Source organism: Fusarium redolens (assembly GCF_020744475.1).
Source record: "Fusarium redolens strain MPI-CAGE-AT-0023 chromosome Unknown BKA55scaffold_6, whole genome shotgun sequence".
NCBI lineage: Eukaryota > Fungi > Ascomycota > Sordariomycetes > Hypocreales > Nectriaceae > Fusarium > Fusarium redolens.
The window spans coordinates 851,629-870,433 of record NW_025763669.1 but is presented as its reverse complement, the minus strand read 5'-3'; the positions used below and the strand labels follow the sequence as shown (position 1 = coordinate 870,433).

General features: G+C 49.0%; 9 protein-coding genes and 1 non-coding gene across 10 annotated transcripts; 2 read left to right on the top strand and 8 right to left on the bottom strand.

The window, feature by feature from the left end:
- Window positions 1-161: 161 nt before the first annotated feature.
- Window positions 162-250, bottom strand: BKA55DRAFT_t139. The gene has a single exon. It is a non-coding gene; the product is annotated as a tRNA-Ser (tRNA).
- Window positions 251-333: 83 nt separating this feature from the next.
- Window positions 334-922, bottom strand: BKA55DRAFT_736733 (uncharacterized protein). Its single transcript, XM_046201344.1, has 2 exons — window positions 770-922; window positions 334-715 (listed from the first exon to the last, which is right to left on the bottom strand). Exons 1-2 carry the CDS (start codon window positions 828-830, stop codon window positions 507-509), a joined length of 270 nt encoding a protein of 89 aa, XP_046050926.1. The 5' UTR covers window positions 831-922; the 3' UTR covers window positions 334-506.
- A 1,147-nt stretch (window positions 923-2,069) lies between these two features.
- On the top strand, window positions 2,070-3,351 carry BKA55DRAFT_537769 (inorganic pyrophosphatase; the record flags this gene model as incomplete). The annotated part of the gene is made up of 7 exons (XM_046189958.1): window positions 2,070-2,204; window positions 2,253-2,412; window positions 2,467-2,650; window positions 2,698-2,758; window positions 2,810-2,876; window positions 2,922-2,983; window positions 3,028-3,351. The coding sequence occupies 7 exons, from the start codon at window positions 2,070-2,072 to the stop codon at window positions 3,349-3,351; spliced, it is 993 nt and encodes a 330-aa protein (XP_046050925.1).
- Window positions 3,352-3,428: 77 nt separating this feature from the next.
- Window positions 3,429-5,188, bottom strand: BKA55DRAFT_662530 (major facilitator superfamily domain-containing protein; the record flags this gene model as incomplete). The annotated part of the gene is made up of 4 exons (XM_046197636.1): window positions 4,858-5,188; window positions 4,424-4,807; window positions 3,622-4,373; window positions 3,429-3,571 (listed from the first exon to the last, which is right to left on the bottom strand). Exons 1-4 carry the CDS (start codon window positions 5,073-5,075, stop codon window positions 3,429-3,431), a joined length of 1,497 nt encoding a protein of 498 aa, XP_046050924.1. The 5' UTR covers window positions 5,076-5,188.
- A 1,513-nt stretch (window positions 5,189-6,701) lies between these two features.
- Window positions 6,702-8,027, bottom strand: BKA55DRAFT_537767 (uncharacterized protein; the record flags this gene model as incomplete). The annotated part of the gene is made up of 3 exons (XM_046189957.1): window positions 6,702-7,384; window positions 7,437-7,843; window positions 7,906-8,027. 3 exons carry the CDS (start codon window positions 8,025-8,027, stop codon window positions 6,702-6,704), a joined length of 1,212 nt encoding a protein of 403 aa, XP_046050923.1.
- Window positions 8,028-10,672: 2,645 nt separating this feature from the next.
- BKA55DRAFT_508194 (batten's disease protein Cln3) lies at window positions 10,673-12,053 on the bottom strand (the record flags this gene model as incomplete). The annotated part of the gene is made up of 2 exons (XM_046187405.1): window positions 10,673-11,901; window positions 11,951-12,053. The coding sequence occupies 2 exons, from the start codon at window positions 12,051-12,053 to the stop codon at window positions 10,673-10,675; spliced, it is 1,332 nt and encodes a 443-aa protein (XP_046050922.1).
- A 263-nt stretch (window positions 12,054-12,316) lies between these two features.
- BKA55DRAFT_563887 (uncharacterized protein) lies at window positions 12,317-13,556 on the bottom strand. Its single transcript, XM_046192442.1, has 3 exons — window positions 13,501-13,556; window positions 12,846-13,436; window positions 12,317-12,796 (listed from the first exon to the last, which is right to left on the bottom strand). The coding sequence occupies exons 2-3, from the start codon at window positions 13,073-13,075 to the stop codon at window positions 12,466-12,468; spliced, it is 561 nt and encodes a 186-aa protein (XP_046050921.1). The 5' UTR covers window positions 13,076-13,436; window positions 13,501-13,556; the 3' UTR covers window positions 12,317-12,465.
- Window positions 13,557-13,698: 142 nt separating this feature from the next.
- On the bottom strand, window positions 13,699-15,259 carry BKA55DRAFT_313916 (2OG-Fe(II) oxygenase family oxidoreductase). The gene is made up of 4 exons (XM_046185655.1): window positions 15,058-15,259; window positions 14,680-14,991; window positions 14,552-14,621; window positions 13,699-14,494 (listed from the first exon to the last, which is right to left on the bottom strand). Exons 2-4 carry the CDS (start codon window positions 14,979-14,981, stop codon window positions 13,865-13,867), a joined length of 1,002 nt encoding a protein of 333 aa, XP_046050920.1. The 5' UTR covers window positions 14,982-14,991; window positions 15,058-15,259; the 3' UTR covers window positions 13,699-13,864.
- Window positions 15,260-15,472: 213 nt separating this feature from the next.
- On the top strand, window positions 15,473-16,867 carry BKA55DRAFT_592695 (FAD dependent oxidoreductase; the record flags this gene model as incomplete). The annotated part of the gene is made up of 1 exon (XM_046195430.1): window positions 15,473-16,867. The coding sequence occupies one exon, from the start codon at window positions 15,473-15,475 to the stop codon at window positions 16,865-16,867; it is 1,395 nt and encodes a 464-aa protein (XP_046050919.1).
- Window positions 16,868-16,994: 127 nt separating this feature from the next.
- Window positions 16,995-18,775, bottom strand: BKA55DRAFT_725633 (uncharacterized protein; the record flags this gene model as incomplete). Its single annotated transcript, XM_046201116.1, has 4 exons — window positions 18,290-18,775; window positions 18,049-18,239; window positions 17,493-17,992; window positions 16,995-17,431 (listed from the first exon to the last, which is right to left on the bottom strand). The coding sequence occupies exons 1-4, from the start codon at window positions 18,560-18,562 to the stop codon at window positions 16,995-16,997; spliced, it is 1,401 nt and encodes a 466-aa protein (XP_046050918.1). The 5' UTR covers window positions 18,563-18,775.
- Between the last annotated feature and the right edge of the window lie 30 nt (window positions 18,776-18,805).

Below are 18,805 nucleotides of genomic sequence, written 5' to 3'. Positions count from 1 at the left end.
TGTCTATTAAATCCCAAGGTCAGGTCAGAGGGGAATCCACAACAAGCTCACTAACACCAAAATCGTATAACTCGTTCGGTGATTTTTCTAGCGCCACCATCATTACTGGTTGGCTAAAAATTAAAGAAAAGCAAAAGAAAAAGAAAACGCAAAAAAACATGCGACGGAGACAGGATTCGAACCTGCGCGGCCGAAACCAAAGCATATCGTCATTTCGAGTGCTTCACCTTAACCACTCGGTCACTCCGCCGTCATCTTCGAATTCCTTCGTCACAATTGAGCTTATACTTGAAAGCTCAACTGCGGACCACGTCCAGTTCGAAATGTGCAGAAGTCCGCCAGCCATAGAGTCCCTTCAGGTGCAGTCGCTTCTTCGTCTGAACTATAACGTTTATTGCACTTATCATACATGGTAATATAAAACAGCAAGGCAATTCAATGTATTCTCAGAGAGTCGTCATGCCAGCTACTTATTTGGATTTCCTTCCCGATAGTAGCTAATCAATCTAGAGGTCCTGGTTGGCACTCTTGTCTTCGCAGCAGAGAGCCTTGCTCCCAGTCCAACAGCAGCTGCCATCACCACATTGACTGCGTCCCCTCTCAGTCCACCCAGGCTCGCACTCCCCTGAGCAGTAAGGAGCTGTGCCCGACCAATAACAACTGGCGATCCCAATTTTGTCCTGCTCCTGTACCAGGCTGTTGGCAAGAGGTTTGTCTTGTCCCCGTTAGTCGACAGCTTAGTGTTATTGCTGACATGTAAGTAGCTTACTGATAGCTGTAGCTGCAACTGCAACTGCAGATGCAAGAGAAATGAGTATTTTGAGATCCATTGTAGACGCAAAGCAGTGACTAATAGGTGCACCGTAGGAGGATTATACCAGTGCAATCTAAACAGAGAGGATAAAAGGTAGTTTTGTTTACTATCTTCTCTACTTATTGACCTTTTTGTGAATCTCTCAACATATTTATACCTTTAAGACTTCTTACCCAAAGTCGGAAACCAATAGTCTCATTGTAGATCATATCAGAGCGTACAAATGTGGCTGGCTGAACATGCCAGTTCCAGTGCATGCCTCAGTTTCTCAGACCAGGATCGCTCAGCGAATGGTTCTCAAACACGATGAGACAAAAAGCCTGACGGTGTCTGATCAGCTAGTATACTGCCTGAAGTGTTCTTAATGTTTTATTTGGAGTCGATTCAGCTGAGAACTGAAGTCTGCCGTGTGCCATAGGAGAGGCAAGAAAACTTCTGACCTTAACAAGGGTGCCTGCCAAAAATAACTAATCCAAAGGCCTACCAACTCTATAATAAATCTAGTTAAATCTTTTTGCTACTTGAGATGGAGGTCCTTTGTATTCTTGCTCCCTGGGGGCGCCTTGCCTGATGATAACGAACCTGACATTTCTGTTTCTGCTGCATGTCAGCATGTTAAAGAGACACTATTGGAAAACTAGTAGGGAACCTGCCACGTCACACAGACCGTAAGCAAGAGGGCCTTCAACACTGAGCTTGAAAGTATATACATATTCTGTGGTGCCATATTATATTCACTTTGTTCCTCTTAAACACATATCAATGTCAATAACAACGATGTTGGCTTTTACCCCGCAACTTGACTGGCCGAAGCACGTGGGATACAAGTCATTGGAGAGCCATTTACCACTGTTCTATGAGAGAAATAGCCAAGTCAAAATGATATCTTCAGATGGAATTATTGGTGTTCAATTCAACTTGGCCTGCAGTAGCTCATGCGCAATGAAATTACCCATCATCACCATCCCCACGTGTATCCCCCAAACCACCAACGAACTTACACCAAAAACCCCTCCAAGATCTACTGTCCAACTCCACGTGCATCGAGGCCGCATCTTCGTTGGATCTACAAACCCGGATCCGTTTCCTCGGCGCCGATAACAATCTTCCATTTCTGGTCACCGAGGGCAAATACTCACGCGAGTTATATCCGTCTTGGCTTTATTTCAATCAAGCTTAAAAGGAACCAGATGTAACTTTAACTTTTTTCTCCGGGCTCAATTTGAGAGCGTGGCGTTTTAAAACATCTTTCACAATGGTTGCTACTTCTTTACTTGTTCATTTGACTTTATTGCCTTGTCTGGTTCTTGGTTCTTCTCTTGCGCCGAGGGCGAAGGGGTTTGACTATGATTCTTTGACGCTTCGTGAAGTTGGGGCTCGCAACACTCTTGTAAGTCATCGTCAATGCTCGATGTGAGTGTGTTACTAAATGATGCAGGACTGGCGTGTTTGGCTGGAGAAAGATGGTCAGCCTATTTCCTTCTGGCACGATATTCCCCTGTACCCTGAGAAGGGCAACAATCGCATTGTGAGCTACGTCGTTGAGATTCCCCGATGGACAGATGGCAAGATCGAGACTCGCCGCGATGAGCCTCTCAGTACGTTTCAACCCAGGCCATGTAGTCCAATGACCCAATGCTAATTGACCTCAGACCCTATCTTCCATGACGACAAGAAGAAAGCGCCTCGTTTCGTTGAGAGCGTCTGGCCTCACAAATCTTACCCATTCCATTACGGGTCAATCCCCCAGACTTGGGAGAGTCCCAACTTTAACCACGATTTCACTGGCTACCCCGGTGACAACGATCCCATTGATCTATTCGATATCACTGAGGCGTAGGTGCTCATCTATAATTGGCATGACAGAGCTGACGTATAGGAAGCCCTGCCCACATTGGACAGGTCAAGTCTGTCAAGGTCCTTGGTGGCCTTGCTTTGAACGATGTAAGTCCGGTACATGGCTGACACAAAACGATTACTAATTGATGCATAAAGGGTGGCGAGACTGACTGGAAGGTCATTGCCATTGACACCAAGGATCCTCTCGCTGCTCTGGTTGACTGTAAGTGCCATCTTCTCGCTGGTCAACCCAAGCTAACATCCTTAGCTTTTGAGGACCTCGAAAAGTACCGCCCCGGTCTAGCTAAGTCATTCTACAACTGGTTCACCGTAAGTCCTCCATTCTCTCCCCCACATCCCACTAACACAATCAGTACTACAAAGTCCCCCGTGGCGACAATGTCCTCGAGATCATTGGCGGCGACTACCAAAACGCCAAGTTCATGGCCAAGACCATCAAGAGCAGCCACGGTGACTGGCAAGATCTCGTGCGTGGAAAGGTTGACTCCAACGAGATCAACTACAACCAGACCAGCACTAAGAGCTACAAGAGCTATGTCAAGAGCAAGGATGCTACCAAGAAGTTCGGTCTTCCTGTCAAGTCTAACGTTCTTCCTGCTGCGGAAAGACCGGCGAAGTATGATTTGTGGTATTACCTTGATAAGGACTACAAGTTGATCCAGCTTCCCAAGAACTAAGGTCATGCGGTTTCGTGTTGTCGGAAACTTAAATCAGAGTATTATAATTCTATAGAACATATTGGAACGCTTTTGCCTTAATTGAACTTCACAGTCTCATAAGAGCTCTTCACCCTAATGATAGGGCCATATTTAAACAACACCCACGGAACTGGCAGCAAGACCAGCGCAATAAAGGCAAGAAGGCTACTTGCCCAATCGATACCCAACTTCTCATACACTGTCCAGTTGTTAGCCGGTGTTACCCTTTACAAAACTGAATGGACTTACTCTGAATAGTAAACAACGGAAACACTCCCGCAAACCCATACCGCGCAAGACCGTTCGCACTAGCAGCGCTTGCAACAACATTCCCATGGTACGTATCAGTAATATACTGCATCGTACTAACAAACACACAGAGATTTCCCCAAGCAAAGATGATTATCGATGCGGCGGGGCTTGCCCAGGAAACACCAGGTCGTGCTGTCCAAGCAAACCAGAACAAACCGATTGGCAATCCGATACTTCCAATCATGGAAGGGTAAAGGCGATGCTCTGGTGGGATTTGGTGAGGGGGGTATTTCGGTGCTTGTTTTCGGTACAAGAAGACGTCGCAGAGAATAACGGTGATGAGTCCGAGAAAGCAGCCGATGACAATGGAGAGGAATACCAAACCTGACTCTTCGATGGAGAACTGGTAGACTCTTCCAAAGGTATACGGCACGGCGGCGAAGAAACTGAAGAGTGTTCCAAATTCGGCTGCAACGTATAGACAGATGAATCCAGTGATTGGTTCGAGAAGAAGCATCCGGATAGGTCGAACAACCGCCACGAGGGCAAACATCTTGAGTCGAGCAGCCATCGGCGGCAGAGGATCAACTGTCATTCCCTTCTTCTTCATGAGTCTTCGTTTTATGACCGGATGAAATGTCTCGTGCGAGAACGCGGTGATGATCATAGCCAGTATCGAAAAGAAGACTAAAGTCCACTGCGTCCATCTCCATCCTTTCCGATTCACCACAAAAGAGCCTATAACCGGTCTAAGAAAGAAGTCAGTTATGCTCCTATCACTACCGTCGCAGAAACTCACCCTAATCCAGGACCCAAAAACGGCATGAGGATAAAAATTGCTGATACAGGCCCTCTATTCTTCGGCGTAAACGTCTCCGACAACGTCCCCGGCGCAACAGCCAACACAGGCGCCCAGCACAAACCCGCCATGAATCTCAGAAAGCCCAAACCTCCAATATTGTGCACGAATCCCGCACCCATAGTAAACAGTGCGCCGAGAGGAACACTCGCTGCGTATATAGGATAGCGGCCTATGGTTTCTGATAGTGGTCCGCCGATTACAGGCCCGAAGCCGAGGGCGAGGACGTAGAGTGTTAGAGGCAAGAGGGCGACTGTGCTGCTGACGTTGAATTCGATCATGAGTTCTTTGCGAGCGGGGCTCATTATTGATGTTCCGATTGATCTGAGATGTTAGATTAGATACAATTGTATTGGCGGGTGTGATGTGCTTACGCCAGAAGGCCTGCTGAGGATAGCATCACGACTTGAAGAGCTTTCTTCCATGCTGGCCAATTGAAAGGATTATGAGGACTATTATCCCAGTCCAACTCATCAGTTTCAACTTGTTCTTTCGGTCTCGCAGCCTCAATCTCGTTCTCCGTCGCAGAGTCGTTACCAAGCGACGCATCACCCATAATAGCAGTATCGTCAATCTTCTCAATATTCTCCATAACGAAGGTTGTACAGTATAACTTGATTCAATGCCTCAATTCCATTCTCGAAGCTTTCCTTTATCCTCCATTCAAAACCCCGACGGATTTGTAAATCTGAATGCATTATAAATTGCGGAAATGGTGCCGCGTTGGAGTTTTATGTGATTTCCCCGTTCTATTTGTATGATTACTGATCGGCTTCTCAACGCCCGTTGGTCGCGCGCACCCTGTCACTGCGAATAGCTCGGCTTTGGGATTAATGATCATAGTCGCGTCAGTAAGCTTTACCTATTAATTGTGTTCATTATCCCGATTATAAAGCCTTTGGGCCAGTATTTGATGTTGTTTGCCTCGGTTATCCGTCGTGGGAAGATGGCATCATCGCATTTGGCGGTTGACTGGAGCAGTGAAACACTATTCCCGTCGGTTAATAGTATCTCTAAAGGGCGTATACGACATTTCATCATCTTTTACTCTAGAGAGTTTAGAAATCACCCATGTACGATCATGTAGAAGTTGGTGTTGGCTGCGAAAGTCGCATTCGGATTGAAGCAAAGGTCTCAAACTCCAATAGCATCACCACCAAGTATGAGCTGGCCAGCGAAACCCCGACGGAGAATAGCCCAGCTCAAGCTTGAATGCCCCTGCATCTGGCCTTGACTCGATATAGAATTGCTCGGCAGTTGGTGATCGTTGAAGTTACAAAGCACTATCTCACAGTCGCAAGGATAAGATAGTTAAAAAGAATGTCACGTAAGTGAACAAAAGGACATCCCCATACACTTGCATCCAACACTTGGTTTTGGTAGCTATAACATGATAAATTCATGAGGGGCAGAGGCCAGAAATGCTATTAAGGGCCGAGCCTATCTTAGTATTAAGGTATTCGTGAAGTTGAATGTGTATCACTAGAAGCATGCAAAGACTCTAGCTTAAATTAACAAACAAGATACGGAGTACCAGACCAGTATACCAATCCAGTTGCAACACAAATAGCTTATCTCATCATAGGTTTAACCTTCAGCTTTACCGCTTACTCAAATATACCTCTTTAAGCAGAATTCTGGCTCATTATCACAGGATTGAAAGCTCATAACTAAGCACCTCTCTATAAGTTCGGCCACGACAGATACGTCTTCGACATTGAGACCTACCCTAAATCCCAAAGAATCACATTCCAACAACGCAGAAGAGCTTTCAAAATGTCTTGAAATTGTTTATAACAAACTTTAATTGTTTTCCCTGTTCCCAAACTCAATTACATCCGCGTCAAGACTCTCCTTCGGTTACATACAGGGTAGCATCTACATCACGTAATTTGAACTTTATGATCAACGTCAAAACTCATGTTATCCCTATTACTCATAGCGAGTTCATGCATAGCTTTCTTTCTCTCATGCACATTGAAAAACATCCAAAAAGGTTTCCGATTTCAGGCCATTTGTTTAAAAACCCTCAACACTCCCAAAAACACCATTTCAAGTAACCTCATTTGAGAGGGAGGAGAAGAGGTATTACCTATACCTCTCCTGGATGGTATAAGTTTGCAATACAATTATTAAAAAAAAAAAGATTTCAAAAGCCGTCCTTATCATGTCCGCCTTTTGTAGTACTCGGTCTCATTAAAGCATTTTCATTACTTATTTAATCCTTTTGGGCCATCAAGTCTCGCTCGGAGATGAAGAACTTTGGCTTCTCGTCCATGAATTGCCGGTGGAACATTTCCAGCAGCGCACCGGGGACCTGCTGGCCGATGACCACCTTGATGTGGTCCTTCTTGCCAGTCCAGAGATGCTTGATGAACTTTCCGTCGCAGCCAGATCGGCTCTCGGGGAAACCGTTGGCTTCAGTGCAGGGAAGATCCTTGATGTCCTTGGGGTAATCGTAGCGGATGTAGGTACCGAAGCCACCCTGGTCGGTGGGCTTTCCCGGGCGGTTCTTTCGGAACTCGACACAGTCGGGGTGCTTGCCACCCTCGTTGGGGCAGTCCTCCCACTCCTTGAGGATCTCGAAAGTCTTCTCGTTGTTCTGGAGAACGATGAAACCAGTGTTGAGGTAGACCTTGTCGAACTTGTCCATGTTGTTCTTGTGGTGAGGATCGTAGGCAAGGGCGAGAGAGTTGGTATCGGGGTGGAGCTGCCAGTAGTTCATGAGCCACTCAAAGGGCAGATCTAGGTGGTGGAAGACGGCATCTGAGTCAAGGAAAATGCAGGCCTTGTGCTTCTTGAGGATCTTGGACAGAATCGGGGGCTTCTTCCAGGAGTTGCGGCGATCCTCAAAGGGATCGGTGATGTCAACGTAGTAGTACTTATAACCGTGGTTCTTGGCTATTGAGAGGTTAGTGACACAGAAGGGTGACTCGGGTAGGATTGTACGCACCATAGAGCCAGTGGTTCAGAACACCGAGGGACAGACCGTGGGTCTCGTCAGCGCGGTCCCAGCTCATCAGACCGGGGGAGAAGATCTGACCGGGCTCGTCGAAAGGTCGGTTGTCAAGGTCGATAATGCAGAGGTCCTCGCCAATCATCTCAGTCCACTTGGGCTCGGCGGGGAGCTCCATGGGGAAAGCGCCGTAGGGAGCGTACTTCTTATCGGCAGGGCTGATGCGGGCCTTCATGATGTAGTTGAAGTAGTAGTCGCCAAGCTCGGTAGAGGCGTTGGAAGGGTGGTCGGGTTTCGACATAGCGCCGTGCTGCTCGGGTTGCTCGGGCTCAGTCTTCTTGGGCTCGTCGTGGTGAGGCTCATCGTGGGTATCACCAATGATGGATGTCTCGGTGTCGGTAGCGCTATAGCGAATTCGTCAGTTTTTCGGTGTTCGCGGAGATTAGATTACGCAAGTCAAACTCACACGTCAGCGGGAGGCTCCCACTTGTCGAGATGGTTGTAGGCCAGGCTAACAAAAGCGACCAGGAAGATAACGGTGCCGGCCATAAGGACCGTCGACCGGTTTGTGCGCACTTGTCCGAACATTGTGGGCAAGTTTCAACGCTTTTTTCTTCTTCGACACGTGGATCTCAACGGGTTCGAAACAAAGTCAAAAAGACGTAAGGTAGGCAAGGTTCAGATAGAATGAGTGAGTGAAAGGTGCCGACAAGGACACAAGAAAGCAGAACCCAGAACCAGAATCAACCCTCAGCGCACGCGACGTAAAAAAAGAATTACGGGAGGTTGAAGAAGAAAGAAAGACGAACGGTGAAGAAAGAAGAAGGCGAGGAGAGAAGGGGAAGAGGAGCTGAGTAAAAAAGAGGAACCAGGTTTCTGATAAGGCCAGAAAATGAGCAGGGGGGAGGCGGCGAAGACAGTGAGAGAGAATGGTTTTAGGTGGGATTAAATTAAATAAAAAGCGGACAGGGGGGGAGGGGGATGAGAAGGAGGATGAGGAGGAGGAGCTGGAGAGGTTGAGGGAAGCGAGTTATGGAGGCGGGAAGATGAAGGCCCGGGCGTAGGTTGCAGGTTACAGGGGGACAATTAGCGTGTGTTTGCGCTAATGGATGGATCATGGCAGCTTTAAACGTGTTTTTGGGAGGGGCTGAGGCTTGGACGGATCCAAGTCCAAGTGGCGGGACACCTCAACTCACTTTTTGCGGGAGCCAATCCAATGCCAAGTGAATCAGGGGGCTTGGACTCGAAAATTGTCTCCTTTTTTTTCTTGTCTGTTACTGTCAAGGTTGGAAAAGTCATCTTCCTCAATTCATGCCAGCCCCTTTAACGTGATAATCAACCAATAGGCTCTGTTCCTAAGTTAGTGAGGTAGGCTTAGATCTGTTAAAGGGTCCCCCTTTATTCTCTGCTCGAGTGCGTCATCACGTTATCCAATCCAATGTAACAAGCCAATTGATCTTTGTTGGAGAATTGAGTTTATAAGGCTTGCATCTCACTGCTGATCCTCCAACACTTCCCACCACTGTCAAAAAGGTCACAACATAGCGAAAGAACCAACAAACATTGATCTCAACTCCCATATTCTTCCCCCCCTGCAGAATGCATCTCGATCAACTCATTGAATGGCATTCCCCCTTCGGAAAGCCGCTTGCATGGTTATCCATGTTGTGATCTAACCAATCAAACAATAGCTTATCTGCAACGTCTCGCTAGGCGGAAATTTGGCTTGGCTTGTAATTTTGCATACATAGAAGAAATAAAATAAATCGCCCCTCGCATTGAATTCCTTGAAGATGACAATGCCTGAGGTTATGGTTTGTTCAGCGGAGAACCCTTACCGTTGAGAGGAATGAGGTTATACTCCCTTGCAAAGATTATCGACGTTTGGTGGTGTTGGTAGGTATTTAGGCTTGATCTCCCTGCTGAAGGGCTGAGACAGAGGATTATATCAGAGACAAGACAGTCCCTTGAATATGCATGTCTTGAAACATCGTGAATACGTTCTATACTTGTTGAGTTTTCTAGATAAACGAGGTATTGTATGGATATCGACTTGATGGTTGATACAAACGCACGGCTGGCAGAACGAACCTGAACCTAGACAAACGACCTGTCACTGATAACATTGCATTTTGTCTCCAGACTCCACCAACTCGGCCCTCCTCCGCCGGATTCCTCCTCAGCCCAATTAACGATTCCCGACGGGAATTAACAGCATTTGAAAGACCAAGTTTCGTCTCATCCTCCCTCTTCTGAGTGTCTTTTTGACTCAACTCTTGACAACACTTCAGCTACTACCACGTAGCATGTACTGTACTGTACTGTACTGTATTATTTTGATCAACGCCCTCATTGCGATTCACAAGGATGAAACCTGCCAAGCCGGTCAGCGCTAGGCCGTTATCCGTTGTTGTGCTTATCCTCCTCTTGGCGACGTCGTATCTTTGTATCTCAACTTCGTCTAAAGAGCAACCAGCAACGTAGCAGACATCGCGTGATATTGATAATGTCCTATTTTCCGGTGTCACTTGCGCCGGTCTTCCCGTCAGCCCATCACATCACATCTGCCGGGGCACGATCTAAAAATGGAAACTCCCAGCCGTCCAATGGATGATTCCAATCAGATCTCATGTAACTCATGCATACGCATTTCATTGCCGAATTTATAACCTTTTTACGAAACGTAACTTTTAGAATATAACCTTCTTCAAAAAGTCTATCTCTCAACCCGCCCGTGACCGCTAAACAAGAGAAATGCCCCGCCCCGTCGCTACCAAAGATCCATATTTTTAATTTGCCCATCTCTCGCAATTTTATGTCGCCTTACAAGGGATGTCCCGGGACTGTTTCCGATTTATTGGTCATGGTTCCCTGTTGCTTGTCCACTTTCTGTAAGCTGTAAGCTGACAGTGACAGTATTACTGGGGAGCATTTTAGTATAAAACTTATCTTCAAGCCCCTGAATCGTTCGAGAACAGAGTCTTTGAACTGTCCTCGCTCGGGGTCAGGTGGGATATCGCTTATCGACAATGAGATCAGTGACCATGACATGGATGAAAAATTGTATTCGCTTATTACGCATGTTTCTCCAGGTTACGCGTCGAGCTCACGTCAACGAGGCGATAGACGTCGCGAGACACGTAATGAATGTAACAGAACCTCTATACCAAATACCGACCGATGTCTACGACTCGCTCTACCCAACGCTCAAAAATGCCTGACGAATCCAATAATCAATGTCCTTGTGCAGAAATACGACGACACCAATCCCTTCCATGCGCCACTTGATAATTACAAAGCTTCGTCTCCATCACGATACTAATAAGTCCGGCGATAGAGATTCCACCACTATCACTGACAGTCGTTGCCCCAAGACTAAACTCTCTATCCTCAGGTGGCACGTTCTCCATGATCTCGGCGAAGCAGTTGACGTAGACACCTCCACCTAGCAAGCCTTCCCAGAATATTATGATGAAGACGATGTAGACGGATGGGAGGAAGAAGTATACGGCGTGGAATGTGAGAAGTACAAGGTTTGCGACTTGCAGCATCGAGGGGAGATATAAATGGTGGATACGTAGAAACGGCGTGGACGATCGGGATATAAAGACGCCGAGTTGATAGAGAAATCCGTACATGGGGTAGAAATCTCGAAACTCATCGAATGGCGACTCGTCCAGAGGGAACAGCAACGTGGGAGCTACTCCTTGGTTGATCGTGTACTCGGCTACGTACACCAGTAGCAGCGGGAGCATGTATGGGACAAACAACACCTTCACTTTGTTCAACCTGTCTCGCATCGTGAGTGTGTCTTGTCTGTTATGCGCAGAGTATGCAGTCGACGCGACAGACGGCCCAGGAGCCAAGAGCGCGGACGAAGCAGTTCCCTGATCCATGTGGTTCACGTCCTCATCCTCGAGATCCGGGATCGCATTGTAGTCTTTCCGAGTCGTACCCTCCCTAAGAGGTCCAAGCGGCAATATCACGAAGAAGCTGATAAACATAATCGCAGGGAAACACGCCGAGATTAGCAAACTGCTACGCACGCTCAGTCCCCACCAGTCCGTAAACATCACGTAGAGACCTGCACCGACCAAACCCGCAGCGCCCGTTCCAGATCCCCAGCCCGCAAGGCTCATCGGTCCGTAGAAGTGCGTCAGGCCAAGGAAGCTCAACTCACCGCCACCGGCGCTTATACTCGCCAGGACTACACCGACGAGCTTGATCGCGACGGACTGCGTGCGCGGTGTCAGAGCAACCATGAGCATGCCAATCACGGACAGCACTATGAATATGAGGACTCGCATGCGATACGGTATTCGATGGATGAAGTACGGTGCGATCAACTTGGTGAGGAATGAGGGAACGACATCAGCGAGGAGGACGACGCCTTTGGGGATGGAGCCGACGAGGTCTTGGGCGGCGGAGAGGATGATCACGTAGAGGACATTATTGATGAGGCCTGACGCGACTGTTAGTTACAAGTGAAGAAATTCGGGGTTCAGTCGTACCAAAAAGCCAAAAGGCTACAATCACCTTCGTATCATGATGTCCCATCATAGCTGCAGCTCTCGCTTTGTACACAGCCCAAGACGACGAAGGCGTGCCTGGCATAGGGAGTAATCCAGAGGCAGACGGTGAGAGACCGGACATGGCGGCAAAAATCAGCACTCTTGTATCAGCCTTGAGAACACACACGACATCACGTCTTGCGAGTAGAAATTGGTGTTGTAATTGTAATGTTGCTGATAAGAAGTCGTCGAAGTTTCACATTTGGCGGCTGGTCACGAGACAAGGCCAAGGCCTCATGACGTTGATCATGCTTTAAATGATGGCGGCTCTAGCGGGAGCCACAGTGGGGGCCATATTCACCGAAGCTTCACCTCAACTTATACAGATCACGATGCGACAGAACAAATATTGTGGTCGTAAATCATGGCGGTTCAAATTACGAACATATCATACAAGCGCCCGCTATTAACCCATCCGTACCATTCATTCCATTCCATTCCATTATTTGTTTTGCTCAAGGTCGCTCAGCTTCCCGGCTAGCCTCAATCACGCTCTCGGGAGCAATGTTACCCTCAGCAGAGATGCTGTCAGGTACACTCTCAGGCTGGTAGTAATCCTCGCCCTTGAACTGAGAACCGCCAGGACCGGGAGGGTTGCGGCCTACATTGGCGCGCTGGGCTTCCTGACCCTTTGAGGCGAGATCGTCAGCGGCTCCGAGGCCGGAGGTCTGCTTGACGTTGGCGCCGACAACATCGTTGTCGTTGTAACCACCGCGCTCGTCGTTGGCCTTGGAGAGCTTGTCGAGAGGACCGCCCTCGCCCTCGTAGTGCTGGCCACGGGTTTGTCTGAAGAAGTTAGAGATTGTTGTTGTTATGTTGGGAGGATGATGCTTACCGGCCCTTGTCGTCGACGATGCCACCCTCGCTGGGAGGAATGCGCTTGTTGTAGCCAGCGTTTGTGCTCAGCTCATCACCAAACTCAACCTGAGCGCTCTCAAACTTGTTCTCAGCATGGGGGTTAACACCAGTGTTCTCAACGTCCTGAGGACGGGCGTTGCCGGTCTTGGCCTGGTAGGTGTTGAGGTCCATCTCGGCCTCCTTAGCAATCTGCTCGTAGTTGGCCATTTTGAAGTGGAATGTTTGTGACGAAGTAGTAGAAAAGTTTGTGTAAGTTGTTATGATGAGATTGTAGTGAAGATTGTAGTGAAGATTGTAATTTAGATAAAATCTTTGTTACTTGGGATCTCTTATTTGTAGTGGTGAAGAGGTAACAGTGATGTCATTCATATGAAATCATATCCTTTACTCGATGATTTCATCGCGACGATTGAATTGTGGGAACTGAGCGAGCACAAGCCGCCTCCGACCCATTTTGATGAAGACGAAGACGTCGTACACCTTGAAAAGAATGAGTTATGCCTGGAGATCGAGATCTATTGTGAAGGGTGTTCACACGACATCGCCTTGGCAGACTGTGCTTATCCAGGTGCACACCAGGAACCCGAACAATCTCCGCAGAAGGAACTGTAAGCTGACATAATGTTGGGTAGTAATGATTCAGGTACAAGGCTGGAATCCTCATGCAGGCGCTGCCCAAGGAGGCGCAAGAGGTCTGATTAGCTTAAAGAAGTGAAGTAAGTACTGCATTCTATCATACACATCCGGGAATCATTCGGGCAAACAGCTTGCGATTATGACGCTGAACGAGCACCACCAGTAATCAGTGCATACAGACGCTGCTCAAGGTCATGTATTGCGATCTCCGTATCTCATAGAGCTTTGCTTCTTACTGGTAAGATCTGGCGATAGCTACGAATACATGCGGCTTTCGTGGAGATGAGGAGACGCCCAAGTCAGTATGAGTAAACTGCTCATGACTAGGCCCAAACTCATTTTACATCGTATGCATCGAGTTTAAGCCGTCTTGCCTGCCTCGCGGTAACTCTTGTACTTCCTCATATGCCAGTCAATGCTCTTCCACCGGTCACCCTTCTCGTCCTCGAACTCAACATCCATTCTTGGCCTCACAAAGTACGCGCACGAGAACCTATTCTCAATCGTCTCCCCCGGGTACGGCGCGACACGGTGCACTACAGACCGGAATCTCCTCCCCGACAAGAAACGGAGGGAGTCACCAACGTTGACGACCGCGCAGCCGTGTCGCGGCTCGACGGAGCGCCACTCCTGCGTGTCCTGGTTGAATGTCTGCAGGCCGCGGGCGTCGCAGAAAAGAAGAGTGAGACTGCCGACGTCGGTATGGGCGCTGAGGCCTGCGTTGGAGCCTTCGGTTGAGAGGGAGGGGTATCGCTGGACGGTCATGCACGAGGTTGAAGGGTCTGCGAGGCGGTGTTTTGGCGCAAGTGATGCGCTGCTGTCGAGCCCTGTGTTGTGACTGATCTGGTCCAGGGCGCCTAGGAGGCCTAGACCGATCTCGTGGAGCTGGTCCATGACGCTGGCCAGGAGAGGGGTTTCATCTTGCAAAATGGCTGGCAGAGAAAGAGGATGTTCATCTTTGACGGGGTTGCAGATACCATCTCGGGGAAACTGGTAGCTATATGTTATTCACAGGTTACCGATGAATGAAGTTGTTAGAAAGCCTACTGTGTATCCCTCCACGCCATACTTCTTCCCATCGCCAGCAAGGCCTGCGTTCCTCCCGAAAGGGGTATAACTGCACTCAACAAGTCAGAACGAACACAACAATACCACGGAGTCAAGTATCCACGCGCCCATTGAGCTTCCAGGAGCCGATTGCATCAACATCATGCTTCATCTTCTCCTCTTCTTCCAGCTGGAAGAATCGGTTGACAGCCTTGTATACCGATGGTACCTCCTGGGTGACAGGCATGGGCTCTCCGTTCGCACTCTGGAGATCCAGGTACAAGAACCCGTCCTTTTCACATGCTTTTCGGAGAGCGGACAGCTCATTTGCGTCTCTTTGCTTGATCTTTGTATATGAGATGGTCGTGAAGTCAGCGGACTCGGGCGAGGGGACTTCGGTTGTTTTGGTGATTGTGGTTGTGGTGGACATATTGGGCCAACTTGAAGAGGTACATGAGTTCACGGAACAAAGGTGGTGAAGACCGGTATAGGCGAAACTACCTTACCCAGTTACCGTTGAGGCTCTGATATATTACGACACCGAAAGTGGCATGTCATAAATGGCTTCGAACTCATTTCTATCTTCGAGACGGAGAATGAATACGTCGCCTTTGGCTTAATAATTGGACGTGACCTTTGGACGTATCTTCAAGTATATGCATGCAGTGTCATTCATGCAAGGATAAGATCATCGGCATCGTAATCGGTGTAAGTCGACTTTCTGCGGGGTCATTGACATTTGTTCCTCCAACATCCCATGCAAGTCAAGCCCGTCAAGAGCGGGTTCTGACACTACATTTCGCGAGTTTGTCATAAAATCGCATCGGGATAGGTAAGCACATACTGCGCGCTGCTAGTGGCGGTCTTCTCGAATTATCTGGTTCTGATCCTTTCGTCTACGGTACTGCGGCACAGATCACAATGAGCATCTCAAGCCTTCCCGTGGAAGGATCACCGCAGTCCTACTGGCAGCACGAAGCCCAGAAGCAAGAAGTACCTTCACATACCGAGCCTCTCCCCAGCTCATGTGATGTGGCGATCGTCGGTGGCGGCTATGCAGGCATTGCTACAGCATACCACATCCTGAAGACGACCTCTCCGCCGCCCAAAGTGTTCCTCTTGGAGGCAAAGGATCCATGTTCTGGAGCTACAGGTAGGAACGGAGGCCACCTGCTCCCTGACTATCTGATGGGAGCTGCGAGCAACTCCAAGAGATACAATGCCTCTGCGGCAGCCGAGGTCGCGCAATTTGAAGCCCGCCACCTTGACGTGATCAAGTCTCTCATCAGGTCGGAAGCTATCGACTGCAATTTTGCGGAGACGCAGAGTCTCGCTGTTCTCACGACCCCGGAGCAAGTCTCCATGGTGCGTGAGGCATACGAGGGCTTGAGGCAAGCATCGTCTTTCAGTGATACGCTGCTAGATATGGTAGAGTTCTACGAGGGTGATGACGCACCCCAACGTACAGGATTGCGAGATGCAAAAGGCTATTTCTCTACACCCGCAGCTCGGGTATCACCCTTCAAACTTCTCACAGCTCTTTTGGCGCGCTGCATCGACATGGGACTCTCTCTGAAGACCCAAGCGACGGTGGTGTCAGTTGAGCATGCTGAATCAGACGGTCATACCCTCACGATGCGCTCGGGGGAGACTATGACAGCTCAGAAAGTCGTCATCGCCACGAATGCCTATACGTCAGCACTGATCCCCGAGTACGCGAGTTCCATCGTGCCCTGTAAGGGACTCGCATGCCATATAACAGGCCCCGAGGGCAAGCCACTGCCAAAGCTCCTCGCTGCAAGTTATGCCATAATGGAGCAGGACCCAGTCTCCAACAAGACGGGCTATAACTATATGGTACAACTTGCGGATAACAGCATCGTGGTCGGCGGCGCTCACCACAAGTATGATGAGAAAGATCCGGGGAGCTGGTACAACAACGTCGACGACACGCAGCTCATCGAGCCGGCGCGGCGGTACTTCGAGGATGAGTACATGCAGCGGACGTTTGTCGGGTGGGAGGACTCGGGGGCCCGTGTTGATCGTGTTTGGACCGGGATTATGGGTTATAGTACTGATTCGCTTCCTCACGTGGGAGAGGTTCCTGGTAGGGATGGGGTTTTTGTAATTGCTGGATTTCATGGACATGGAATGCCTGTTATCTTCTTGGCCGCTGAGGGCATTGCAGCCATGACTCAGGGGCTGGAGTATGAAAAGACGGGACTACCGTCTTTGTTCAAGACCTCTAGGGATAGGCTGGAGTCAGAGAGAAATGATATCCTGGCTGGAAGGGGCATTCGGTCGACTAAGGACTAGGACTTGACGATTATATCACTATTTATATAAGGACACTATATAACCTATGTAAGGATGAAATATGTTTTCTGTAAATGCCTATCTTCCTGGTACCTTTCACGGTCAACCAAGTCCTAAGACTCCAGGTCTATAGTCTGGCCTCGGTCTTTTCGAAAGCCTGTTCAAAGTCCGCAATTATATCCCTTGCATCCTCTATCCCAAGCGATAACCGCACAAGGTCCTCGTCCACCCCCATAGACAAGTTCTCTTCCTTGGTGAAGTGCTTGTGCGTAGTTGACCAGTGGTGCCCAACCAGTGTCTTAGAGTCACCCACATTCGTTGTGTTGATAATCATATCAAAGGAGTCGATGAGCGAGATAGCCTCCTCCGCGCCACCTTTGAGCCCGAAGGTGATGACGGTGCCAAAGCCCCGTTGGAAATACTTGAGGGCAAGTTGGTGGTGAGGATGATCTTGGGAGCCTAGATAGCGCACCCAGGCGACTCGGGGATGGGCCTGAAGCCAGAGGGCCAAGGTCTCGGCGTTTTTGGACTGACGCTCGCAGCGAACTGAAAGTGTTTCTACCCCTAGATACAGCCAGTGAAATTAGAGATCATTTTGATCTGAAGATGGGACTTCGGTTCTTACCAATGAATAGCTGCTGAGCTGCAAATGGACCAAGGCATGCCCCTGTATCGCGCATATACTCAGTCTTGAGGTACTGCATATACGCCCTGTCACCAGCAGCTGCATACCAATCATCCTGCTCGCCCTGCAACCCCGGAAGCTGTCCGTAAAGTCCTGGAAAGCGAGTCTTGTTAGTCTGCCAATCCGAGCGTCCCGTCTCAATAACGAGACCGCCGAGGGTAGTGCCGTGGCCTCCTATCCATTTGGTAGCGGAGTGAATGAGGATATCGGCGCCCCATTTAGCAGGCTGACAGAAGTAACCGGCCGCAGTGAGTGTTGCGTCGACCACAAGAGGGATTTTGGTATGCTCTGAGTGCGCGATGGCGGCGAGGGCTTCGAAATCGGGGACGGAGAACATGGGGTTTCCGAGAGACTCGGCGAAGATGAACTTGGTTCTGTCGTCAATGAGAGATTTGACATGCTCAAGATCGTTTATATCACAGAAGCGTGACTCGATGCCTCTGTGAGCAAGAATTAGACGACAAGACTACCCTGATTATAACTAGAGAAGACTTACAGCTGGGCCTGAGCCTTGCGGAACTGACGATACGTTCCACTATGAATGCTTGTGGACACGACGACATTATCACCCATTCCTGCTAGAGAAGCTATAACGCCCAAGACTGCAGCGCTGCCTGATGAAAATGTGAGTGCATCTCTGCCATCCTCAAGAGCGGCAATGCGTTTCTCAAACCCATCATGAGTCGGCTGCGAACCAGTATTAGATATAGGCTTTACATAGTATTCGATAGACTCACATTAGACACTCGAGTGTACAAGTGGTTTTGGGAGCTCGAGATGTCACTCAAGGCTACATTCAGAGCTGCTGAAGAGCCGAATTTGAACGAGGCGGTGTTATAAATGGGGAGGGTGCAGTGGCCGTACTTGGGGTCTGCTTCCAGCCCTGCGTGAATCTGGATCGTGTCGAATCGCCATCTTGGCTTATTCTTGACAATCCCGTTAGTTGAAGGTCGCGATGGCTTCTTCTCCGAGGAGCCGTTGGTGTGGCCATTTGTGTGATGTTCTTTCATGTTGGGCGATGGAAACCTAGAGCTGGCGTGTGTGGGTTTTGAGAATGAAGAATATCAGTGGAGTTCCCCTGAGATGGGATAACAAGCCAAATTTTGAGTGAAGAGAAAAGGGCAGCTAAATGTGCCGGGAGCATGGTTAGGTAGCCCACCCACACGAGGAACCGGCCTGCACCAGCACGTCCACTTTGGTACCATTCCTTCTGACTCTGCAGGGTCATACGCAGCTCTTTATCCCTTCGAGCC